This window comes from Geotrypetes seraphini, chromosome 3, assembly GCF_902459505.1.
Source record: "Geotrypetes seraphini chromosome 3, aGeoSer1.1, whole genome shotgun sequence".
NCBI classification, from domain to species: domain Eukaryota; kingdom Metazoa; phylum Chordata; class Amphibia; order Gymnophiona; family Dermophiidae; genus Geotrypetes; species Geotrypetes seraphini.
The window spans coordinates 52,583,836-52,596,083 of NC_047086.1; the positions used below are offsets into that span (position 1 = coordinate 52,583,836).

Below are 12,248 nucleotides of genomic sequence, written 5' to 3' on the forward strand. Positions count from 1 at the left end.
TTGTATCCCTGATATTCTTCCGGATATACCTAACCTCTCTCAACTTACTAATGTAATTTGAAAATATTTTCTGTAACATCGCTGTCTGGGTACAGTCTCTTCCTCTGTAAACCGCTCTGAACTGCTTGTGGTATTTGCGGTATACAAAAATAAAGTTATTATTATTATTTATTATTATCATATATATTCATTAGGGTTATCCCAAAAACCCGACTGGCTGGTGGTTCTCCAGGACAGGGTTGGGAACCACTGGTCTAAGACATAATTAGAACCCAAGTGCTGACTTTGCCAAATTTATACCTCTTAGTTAACCTAGCCTCATAAAATTATAACATCTTTTCTTTAATACATATTAATAGATTTCATCAAGTTGGAATATATTTTAGCAAGCAATACTCATTGAAAAGAAAATTATTTGAATTCAAATAGGATGGATAGACTCATACTTACTTTCAGCCCCAGTAGTGCACCTGATTCCTTTGGCATGCTGGTTCTTTTGTTCAGAATAACTCGTCCAATTAATCGATCTCCTTCTTTAGATGGCTGCCACGTTACAGGATGCTTTGAAAAAATACAGTATCAAGGAAAGAGTGGAAATCTCTGCCTAATACAAGAAATAGCAGTTTGGTAGCATGAAGATGCAATACAACAATACTAAGCCCCTCGTACTGTAAGTTTCATGTCAGTGTTCCAGCCAAGTTTAGCACAAAGTCTCTATATCAAAGGGAAAATAATTTTTGAAAGTCTTTTAGGAGTCTACCCCCAATATTCAGCCAGCAGCAGTCAGATTCTTTTTTAAAATTCTTAATGTCACCAGATAAATTAGCCCCCAATATTCAGGGCAGGCCGTATGACGGCATCAGTACTGAAAATCTGGGGCTAATTTTGAAGGGGCTGGCCAATGAAGCTTATATGGGTCACGGCTGATATGGCAGATATGTGGGCCCCAGCTAAATATCGGCTGGGACCTGCATAACTTTTTTTTTTTTTTTTTTACCTGATTCTTTCCCCCCAACTTCCCCCCCCCAAAAAAAAAAAAAACAACAATACTGGATTATAGCATGGTACACATGATCCCATTAGCACAAACACTAGAAAGAATAAAATGATACATGAATTGAGAAATAACATACATTTGCCGAATATACTCGACTATAAACTGAGATTTTTGGGCCCAAAAATGGAGGTCTCGGTTTATATTTGAGCAGTCCCCCCATTCAACTTCCAATGACCAACAGGGCTGTAATCTTCAATAGAATGATCCCTCCACTCTCCCTGCTGAATACACGCCCCCCTCCCCGCCCCCTGATGAATCTCAAAGCCGCTATCCTCCGTGCACACAAACACCTGCCGTCACCCTCCTCCATGCATGCCCCACTCCCTGACATTGCACTTACCATTAATACTGGAAACCTGCTGCCACTGTCAATGCTGTATTCTGAACCGGTACGGAGTTTTGAGCATCTGCGCATGCTCAAAGCCTGCCACCTCCCGCCCTCTCTGAGATTCTCAGAGAAGGCGACAGCAGGCAGGTCTTGAGCATGCACAGATGCTCAAGGCCCTGCACCGGATCAGAATACAGCATTGACGGCAGAACTAATGGTAAGCACGATGCCGGGGAGTGGGGCGTGCATGAAGGAGGCAGTGGCGGTGGGGATTGGGGTGCATGTAGGATATTGGCTACAAGATTTATCACGGGGGGGGCATCGTCCTATTGAAGATTTCAGCCCTGGTAGCAGGGCTGGCATTAGGGGAGGGCAAACAGGACAGCTTCCGTAGGCTCCACAACTCCAGGGGACCCTGCGGTCTGGGCATCTTTTTCCCCTTGTTGGGCCTTATCCCTCCTTCCCTTCACCTTTGCAGCGCTTTTCAAAACCAAAGTTTTCGCTCACAGAGGGTCCCTGACACAGCAGCCCCAATGCTTCTCCTCTGACTCAACTTTCTGTTTCCACCTGGGCGATTCGCATCAGAGGAGAAGCATCGGGGCTGCCGCATCAGGGGCCCTCTGAGAGCAAAAACTTTGGTTTTGAAAAGCACTGCGAAGGTGAGGGGAAGGGAGGGAGATGGCCTAACAAGTGGAAGAGGTTGAGTTGCACTTTAGTTTTATTGTGTGGAGAAAGGGGGAGGGATGAGAGACACTGGATGGAAGACGGGGGAATGAGAGAAAAGCAGATGCTGGATGGAAGGGAGTACAGAGAGAGGGGAGCAATTGCTGAATGGAAGTGGAGGAGCAGACACTGAATGCAAGTGGGGAGGAGAGAGAGGAGAGCAGATGCTAGAAGGAAGTGGAGAGGAGAGAAAGGAGGAAATGCTGAATGGAAGCAGAGAGAGGGGGAGCAGTCGTTGGAAGGAAGTGGGTAGGAGAGAGAGGGGAGTAGTCGCTGGAAGGAAGTGGGGAGGACAGAGAGGGGAACAGACACTGAATGTTAGAGAGAGGGGGAGCAGACGCTGATGGAAGTGGGAAGGAGAGAGAGGGAGCAGACGCTGGATGGAAGTGGAGAGGAGAGAGAGAGATAACACATACTGGATAGAAGGAGGGGATAAAGAAAAAGGGCACATGCTGGATTGGAGAAGAGGATAGAGTTAGTGAGATACTGGAAGGGGTGAGGGAAAGAGGTGACAAGCTGTAGGTAGACACAATGAAGAGAGGGAAATTGAGGATTGGATAGTAAGAAAGTATTTAATCTAGACAGAGGCAGAAAATAAATTGAGAAGGAAGACCATGGAAGAAAAGGGAAGGGAGATCTTGTTGCCTAGTCTCTTAATTAAGAACATAAGAGTTGCCATACTGGGATAGATTGAAGGTCTATCAAGCCCAGTATCATGTTTCCAGCAGTGGTCAATCCAGGTCATAATAATGTGAGAAGATCCCCCCAAAAATAAGAGATTTTATGCTGCTTAAGCTAGAAAAAAGCAGTGGATATTCTTAAGTTTTTGTAGACTGGTTCACCAGGATCACCCAAAATTCTAATCTCGGTTTATACTCGAGTCAATTTTTTATTTTTTTTATTTTTTTATTTTTTGGGGGGGAGGGGGGTTACCTCGGTTTATATTCAAATCGGTTTATATTTGAGTCTATATGGTGAGTAGTACATTTAAAACAAACAGAAGAAAATATTTCTTCACACAAAGTGTAATTAAACTCTGGAATTTGTTGCTAGAGAATGAAGTGAAATCAGTTAGCTTAGTGGAGTTTAATTTCCTAAAAGAGAAGTCCATAAGGCTTGAGGAAATCTATTGTTTATTCCTAGGATAAGCAGCATAGAATCTGTTTTGCTACTTAGGGACTTGCTAGATGCTTGGGACCTGGGTTGGTCACTGTTGAAAAGAGACTTCCAAGTCCTAACTTGAGACCCTGCATTGTCCAAAACTATTTATTTTGAAGGAATAAAAGAACTGAATGCAATCCCCAGTCATCCCAGAATTTCTCTGACTGTACCTCCAGTTTCAGAAGATGAACCTTCCGAGGTGGCACTGTACTCTGAGGGCAAACCCCCATGCGCAATAGCTGGCATGACCCCAGAGGATGCAGCCATACCCCGTTAAGTCATATAGGCTTCAAGCATAATACAAACAAAAACAAGGGCAAAGCCCTGAACAGGATGCCCCAAGGACATCTGGAAGAACTCTCTTTGTCAGGCTTGCATTTTTTGGATGCATGGAAGACAACCTGGACACCGTCTGCAGCTAAGTGTTTGTTCGTTTTTTTCCTGCTTACCATTGACTGTGTTTGAAACTCATATATGTACTGCTTGCTTTACTCACATTTTTTGGAAGTTTTGCAATTTGGCGTGCTAGAGTTTTTTTTGAGGTGGTTCCTACAAGGGCTACTATAGTGTTTCTCACTGCTGAGTGAACTGATACATTTTGGACCTTGCTTAATGGTTGTTTATGAGTGGAGTTTTTTGCCATATGAAGATGAACTGAGGCTTTTTCTCCACTTTTTTTCTTGTTCTTTGTGTGTTAAGTGAATGAGTGGGTCTTTGTATGAGTGCAGTGGGTAGACCTGGTAGTGTCTAGGTCCCTCCTATGGTTTCCAATAGGGCATAATTTATTAGTTTTAGGGATTTTTGACCCCCAGAACGAGCCATCTGTGACTGCATCACCCTAGAAGGACCAGAGGAAGTTAAATCCAGTGCACCCACCCCCTCACATGTCCTACGGCACATGGAAAAGGGATGCTCCTTATCCAGCCATCTAGTGCAAATTTGGCATGAATCAGGGATAAAACAGTCTGAAGAATCCATCTCAATTGATTTTAATCCAAACTGAGGTGTTTGTGAGGCACACAGATGCTTTTACAATAAATTGGAAAATCCAAGATGGCCAAAATTTGGGCATGGATCCCAGATCTACATGCAAATGAATTAGCTGATGAGCTATCTGGAATTGGTGTTACTTGGCACTCATTTGAGTTTGAGAGCGGATCCTCCCTGCGTCCCTATTCTACAAAGTATGCACCAAAATCGCTTACCCCGGGATTCTATATAATAGAATCCAGGGGTAAGCGATTTTGGTACATACTTTATAAAATGAGGCTTATGATTTAGGCATTTAAATGCCAATTTTTTTGTACCAATGGCAAGTGTACAGTACATGCCAGTATTCTATATCCTGTTCCTGTATATAGAGCCTAATCTTAATCACCAACTTATAGAACACTAATGTGTTTCTTTCTGGGCGTATAGGAAATTTTAAGAATTTTACTAAAGATTTGTGCATGTTACCTACAGCAGGGCTCATGTGAATAAAATGGATCTTTTGACAGATAACATTCACTGTTTAGTAAAAGACCCCATTTGGGGGGAGGGGGTTAAAAATAAGAACTACTTTAGCTTTCTTGAAACATACTGACATTATCAATTTTGCCAAGATATAAACTTAGAATTACATGCTTAAATATTTGGTTCTTTCACTTTTTCCATATGGGTTGATCTCCTCCTATGCAGGTTATTTAAAAAAAAAAAAAAAAGCTATTGTAACCTTTTTTCTCCATTTCCCAAGCTTCTTACCGAACTAAGTGGTGATGTCTCTCTGCTGTGCCATGTAGCTGGATCCAGCCAGTAATAATCCAAGTCACCTGAAAACAATAAAGAAATCTTTAAATTGAAGTAAAAGACATATCCGAGCACATTTGGCCTAAATTCACAAACCTGTTGTGTTCAATAATTCTACAAACCAAAACTACCTCATAAGTGCAACAGTAAATCTACAAATCTTTGTAGCTTTGTAAATTGTGCTACTTTTAAAAAGATCAGCAAATAGATGTACATGAGCTTTTGAGATATTGCAAGTCCACTCTTCAAATACTGCTGAACCTTTCTAATAAAAATCAGTCCCCATACCCTTGGGTATTTTAGAGTAAAATAACAGAGAGTGAGAAGGATCTCAAGAAGTTGATCCTGAAGCTGAAAGAAGAAAGTGAGAAGATGGGACTTTACCTGAACATCAGGACCAAAATCATGTCTACCACCAGAAGAAAGTACACATAAAGATCAACAATGAAGAAATTGAAAGCTTCATTTTGCTTGGGTCCCTCAGTAATCACAGTGGCAGTTCAACAACAGATATCAAGCATCGATTAGTACTGGGGCAAGCAGCCGAGCATGGACTAAATATGGAAGTGCAAGGATGTCTCAAGCCACCATTAAACAAAGATTGATCACTGCAATTGTGTTCCCAAACAAAGCATATGGCTGCGAAACATGGACACTCACGAAAGCAGATAAAAGGAAAATTGATGCCTTTGAGCTGTGGTGCTGGAGAAGACTTCTACAAATCCCATGGACATTTAGGATAACCAACAAATATGTTCTTGAACATATAAACCCAGAGTTGTCCCTGGAAGGCAAGATTACCAGACAGAAACTGACCTATTTTGGACATGTGATGAGGGTAAATTTACTAAAAAAGGAGGTGCTATTCGGAATGGTCAGTGGTAAAAGGAATCAGGGGAGACCAAAAACCATTTGGCTAGATACCATCAAGAATGACATGAGAATGAACATCAAGCAATTTAAAGAAGCCATGGAAAACAGGGAAGCATGGTGAGGACTGGCCTACAGTGTATCCAAGGGACGGACACGACTGAATGGATAGTTTTGTTTTTGTTTTTTTGTAATAATTTTTATTGAGAAAGCAGTCAAAAAGAACAAACAACAAGGCCCAATCTAAGGACCAAAGTACTAGTACAAAGGAAGAGTAAATCGCTGGTAAATACAAAACCGTACAACAGGAGAGGTGCATACGAAACAATCGCTTGGGAGGAAGCCAAAATCCGCAAGATAAAATAAATTGGGGAACCCGTCCAATTCGGGCTCAGAGACATGCAGCAAAAGACTCTCCTAAAGATACCATAGACTGCAAAATCATTTTTCAAAAATAGAAACCCCCCACGCAACCAGCCCCCACTCATCCAGCAGACAAAATCATCCCTCTCAATCAATCCACACAGTCCGCACCAAACATACACCAAGCACCCCTCAATCAAACAACAAGCACCCGAGCTCGAGAGGCACCGACCAGTCCTGTAGGGCGAAGTCCCATGAAGGCGGGTCCCCAAGTCTAACGGGGACCAGATTCCAGATTATGGCAAGGGAGCAGAGACTGCAGAGTCAGCTGCAACCTGAAACGCCCTCCATAAAGAAACATACAGTTTTTTGTCATTACTAAGAGGAGCTGCATAGGTCTGGCATTCGAAGGCAGCTAGTTCCCGCATTTTGTTGAGCCACTGACTAAAGGAAGCTCGCGTCTCCACCACCCAATGTAGAAGCAAAATCTTTTTTGCCACCAGGATTGCCGTATATAAGAACTTCTGGGAGGGTGGGGAAAATCCCGCAGCAGACACCTCGCCCAGGTCTCCCAGGAGCAAGAGGCCATAAGACCTGGGTACCTTCCTGCCAAGAAGGCCATCAAGAAAAGGGAGAACCTGGAGCCACAGAGCTGAATGGGGACACTCTAAAAACATATGTACTAGTGTGCCCGATGCCCTCCTACAATGAGAGCAGATAGCATCGGCCCACAAGCCCATAGCCTGTCCTCTAGCCCTAGAAATATAAGCCCGATGCAAGATCCTAAATTGCATCTCCCGGAGTTCCATAGAGCTCGTGAATTGGATAAGATTAGTAAAGAGGGCCAAAAATTTGGACTCATTATAGTCAAGGGCCAGATCACGAGCCCACTGGGCCGAAACCCGAGGCAGATAAGAGGTGGGAAGAGCAGTTTTTAAGAGCCTATACCAAGTGGCTAGGGTGTTAAGGTGAGAAGGAAGAAAGGCCAAACAGGCGTCCAATTTGCCAAAAGGCCACTGCTCGCCCCATTTACGTGTTAAGGAGAAATAGTAATGTCTGGCCTGCAAGTAAGCCCAAAAATGTGAAGCCGGAAGGTCCCACCGGTTCTGCAGTTGTTGAAAAGAAAGAAATGTCCCCTCACCCTCAGCAAGGAGATGTCGCACGCTGACACAGCCCCGGGACTCCCACAGGTGAAACCCCGATGGACCCATTCCCGGAAGAAAATCAATATTACCTACCAGGGGCAAGAATGGAGAGGCCTGCGGAGCCCGCCGTTGCAACCTCCGCCACCACCACCAGGCCTGACGAAAAGGTTTCAGAAAATGAAATCGGAAGTCCACTCCCGGGGAAGACCGAGGATGCAAATGCAATAAAGAGATAAAGGAGTGAGGAATACACCAAGCCGTTATCCACCCCCGGGGGAGAATACCTAAACTGTCCCGAGATGCCCTCATGAACAGAACGCATCAAGGAAGCAACATTATATAGGCGAATATCCGGCAGATTCAGTCCGCCTTGCCTGGTGTCCAAGGATAAGGTAGCAAAACTAATTCGAGCCCTTTTGTTACGCCACAGAAAAGAAAGAAGGAGAGACCGAAAGGCCTGGACATCTTTATTCAGGATCCAAAGCGGGATCGTTTGAAGCGGATATAAAAGTTTTGGCAAAAGAACCATCTTAAACAATGCCGCTCTGCCCCATAAAGAAAGAGGCAAATCTTTCCACTTCTCACAAAGGTGACGTATAGCCTCAATGTGATGAAGAACATTATACTTATAGAGGAGATGATATTGGGTGCTCAAATAGACTCCTAGATAGCGCATGGGTTTCCGGACGGGAGGAATGGGAAGATTGTCATGCCACAGCTCATGTCTATGGGAAGCCAGAGGCAAGAGTTCTGACTTAGCACAATTAACTCGGAGGCCCGATATGGACCCAAAATCTCGGACAAGTGAGAGAGCCACCGGGAGGTGTAAAGGTGCATTCTCCAAATATAACAAAATATCGTCCGCAAATAGATTAATGCGACTCTCTTTGGCTCCCACGTGAATACCAAGCAGGCGTGAATTGGAACGAATCTTAACCGCCAATGGCTCAATAGCCAGAAGGAAAAGAAGCGGGGACAAAGGGCATCCCTGCCTAGTACCGCGTTCCAACGGAAATGGCGAAGTGAGTTGTCCGTTAACCAGCAGTCGAGCCTGGGGCAAAAATAGAGACTGCGCACCCAGTCCAGAAATGCGCCCTCCAACCCGTAGTGACCCATAACCCAAAAAAGGTAGGACCAAGAGATGCTATCGAACGCCTTCTCCATATCAAGGCCCACTATAGCCGCCCTATTGTCTCCCCCCCCGACGAGAATAGATGGCCATCAAAGCTCTCGTAAGATTCATGGAGGCATATCTGCCAGGTACGAATCCTGCCTGATCTTCATGAATAAGAAGGTGAAGATAAGAGTTCAAACGTCGAGCAAGCAGGGCGGCCAGCAGTTTGGCGTCTTGGTTGAGAAGTGATATGGGTCTGTAAGATCCCACCTGCGACGGGTCCTTGCCCGGCTTGGGTAGCAAGATAACGTGCGCCATATTATAGCGGTCCACACCCTTCTGGGAATGCAAAGAATTAAAAGCAGCTGCCAAAGAAGGGGAGACAACGTCAGACAAAATCTTATAATATTCTGGTCCATATCCATCAGGCCCCGGAGATTTAGTTAATTTAAGTGCCTTGATACCCAACTCCACCTCAAGGCGATCAATCGGGGCATTCAAGGCTTGAACCTGGGATGGGTGAAGTTTCGGTAAAAGGATATCCTTAAAGAAGTGGTCCCTGTCCGCATCCGCGAACGGCCGACAAGCATACAAATCCTTATAGTACTTCACAAATTGTTGCTGGATGTGTGCTTCCGTCGTGTAGGTTTGACCCTTTGGGTCGGTAATGGCCGTAATGATTTGACGCTTACGATAGGGACGGACCAGACGGGCCAACAACCGGCCCGCCCGTCCCCCCCACCGATGTAAATTGTAACGACGAAAATACAGATCTCTCTCCGCTCGCTGGGTGAGGATCACATCGATTTGTTGTCGAAGAGTACGTATGCGGATACGATCAGCATCCTGCAAGAGTCCGCTGGTGACGTCTCCGTAACTGCTGCAGTTCGCCCGATAAACTGCAACATATCCGCTTCCAATTTCTTTTTCTTTCCAGCAACGTATGCTATCACGAAGCCACGCAACACCGCTTTGGAAGCCTCCCAGAAAAGACCCGGGTCAAGATCAGGGTCATAGTTGGTACTATAATAATCTAGCCACTTTTCCCGCAGTAAATCTACGAAAAGCAAGATCTTTAAACAGGTATCCCGGGAAACGCCAAGTCCGATCAGAGGAATCAGCAGTGATTTGGAAAGAGAGGACCACAGGAGAGTGGTCAGAGAGCGGGACCTCCACAATGTCAGCAGCATGAACGAGGGGCAACAGCGAGGGAGAGAGCAAGAAATAGTCAAGACGGGTGTAAAGATTATGAGGATTAGAGTAAAATGTATAAGTACGTTCCGTAGGGTGAAATAAGCGCCAGATATCCAGGAGCCCAAGCTGTGTGGCCAGAAAATTAACCCCCCTTTCCCATATGGTCTCGAGGGATGCGCTTCGCGGGGGCACAGTCCTGAGCCGGGTCCGCTGTGATGTTAAAATCTCCCCCCAAAATAACTTGGTATCCCCGGGTACTGTGTCAGCCGCGACATCACCCCTGAAAAGAAACTGTGATTATAGATATTAGGGGCATATACATTACCGAGTAGGTACTTCCGGCCCCAAAGCTCGCCCAACACTAGAACATATCGACCCTCTTTATCTTGTATAACCTTATGCAATTGAAAGGGGAGTTGCTTGTGAACCAAAATAGCTACCCCCCGTTGACGGGCGCTATATGAGGAATAGTACACCTCCCCCACCCAGTCCCTCCTGAGTTTTCTCATGTTCTACTGGCGTGAGGTGAGTCTCTTGCAGGAAAGCAATGTCTATACGTTCCCTACGAAACCAAGAAAGGATTTTCTTCCTTTTGATCGGGGAGGTGGATCCCATTCCACATTGAGTGTGGAAAGTTTCAAATTAACCATTGTCTGCCACGCTTGGAACTGCAAGAGTAAAACGGGCAAGAGAAAAATACAGGGAAGAGGGCCCCCCCCAGCCAGGCCCACCTCCCACCGACCCCCATGGGACTCACCCCGCTGTGTATAGGGAAGACGCTCGCACTCTCGAGACTCCAATCACACTTCCCCATGCATACCCTACCCGACACACTCCCCCCCCCACCCCCTCCCTTCCCAACCCCCCTCCCCAGGAACAATCCAACCACCCACAACATGACAACCCTTCCTGAAAACCATAAACGTAACCAATAGCCCGAACCCCCCCTCCCTCCACTATAACAAAGGTCTGCAAGATATTCAAGTAGTCAGCATAAGTGCAACAGGACCAAGGCCACCAGTCTAGCTCCCGGCCAGAGCGGGCAAAGGGAAAAATGCCCATCAAGGTCTCCGCATCAGGTGACAGTCCAAGAGATGCTGCCCCAGCAGCCGGGACACAGACCCAAGCCCCGCCGATCGATCATCAACCGAGACAGGGTCCAAGGATGCAGCCACGGGCAGGGAAAACCCTCAGGGAGAGGAGGCAAGATCCCTCCCCCCGGCGTTAGTCTCGAAGGTGGAAACAGAAATAAGCAGGTCCCCCTGCCCAGGAAACAAAGAGAACTCCATCCCCCTATCCGGGGGTCGCAGGGCAGAAACCCAAACAAGGACTCCGCCGTCATCAGCCCCTCAAGTGGCCGGCAGCCACCTCCAGATATGAGCGAAGCTCCGCCGGGGTATCCATGGTAACCACACGGTTGTTATGAGAGATGCGGACTTTAGCTGGATATTGGAGGGAGAATTTAACTCCCCTGGCATGGAGCTGGGTGCAATATGGTGCCAGAGCCCGCCGGTGTTCCGACAGCTTGATGGAGAAATCCTGGAAAAGCAGGAGCTTGGTGCCATGGTAGTCCAGGGAGCGGGTGCGCCGGTAAGCCTCCAGTATGCGAGCTTTAATGGCATAATTTAGAAAACGGGCTATGACCGGGCGCGGCCGCGCTCCCTCAGCTCGCGGGGCCCCGATGCGGTGAACCCTCTCCACTTGTACTGGGCCCAAGGAAGATGGAAGTCCCAGGGTGTGGGGAAGCCACGTGGCCACCAATTCGCCCAGTTCAGAATCTCGGACAGCCTCTGGCACCCCAATTAGCCGCAGGTTATTGCGACGGCTGCGGTTCTCCGCCTCCTCCGCCCGTTCTTTCCAGCAGCTTAACTTGTCCCTCCAGGGCACCAATACGAACCTCCGCCGCCACTGCCTGCTCCTCGTGCGCCGAAATGCGCTCCTCCGCCTGCTGCAGCCGCGCCGCATGGCCCGCTATGCTGTCTTTTACCTCCTCCATCACGGTATGCAGTTTGGAAAGTTTCTCGTCCAGGAGCTTGGAGAGATGGCAGACGGAGACCTGCATGTCCGCAATCATGCGGAGGCGGCCCGGAGAGATCGGGCTAGCGCGCGGCCATGTTGGGAGGCTTTGCAGATTTTTCTTTGCCGGGCCTCGTGGTCTTGATCGGCATCCCTGCCGAACGGAACCGATCTGCTTGTTCCGGAGCTCCCGACGCAATGCCACAGCGTTCCCTAGCAACAAGCAGCGAAATCGCCGGGGAGTAAACGCTGACTACAAGCACGGTATTTAGCAGTTATACGGAGGAAGAGCGGAGCCCGAGCCGGAGATGTCCGGTCAGCTCGCTACCATCACGTGACCCCCGAATGGATAGTATTAGTCGTAATCATCTCTCCCCCTCTCTCTTTATTTATGGAAAAATATTTTTCATTTTTTAAAGGCATAATCAGTCCATGCCCGAGGTTGAAATGTTGCTGGATTCTGCAGTTAATATTCCTATGTTTTGTGGT

The 12,248-nt window shown here is 46.8% G+C and overlaps 1 protein-coding gene across 15 annotated transcripts in view; it reads right to left on the reverse strand.

Annotated features, from left to right (window-relative positions):
* The window catches only part of RIMS1 (regulating synaptic membrane exocytosis 1), a 753,464-nt gene that overhangs the window by 405,622 nt on the left and 335,594 nt on the right, over window positions 1-12,248 (reverse strand). For all 15 annotated transcript variants that reach the window (XM_033935996.1, XM_033935980.1, XM_033935991.1 and 12 more), the window contains exons 5-6: window positions 5,013-5,080; window positions 451-561 (exon numbers count right to left, since the gene is read on the reverse strand). In XM_033935996.1, coding sequence (XP_033791887.1) covers window positions 451-561; window positions 5,013-5,080 — 179 coding nt within the window. The remainder of the gene's footprint in view (window positions 1-450; window positions 562-5,012; window positions 5,081-12,248) is intronic.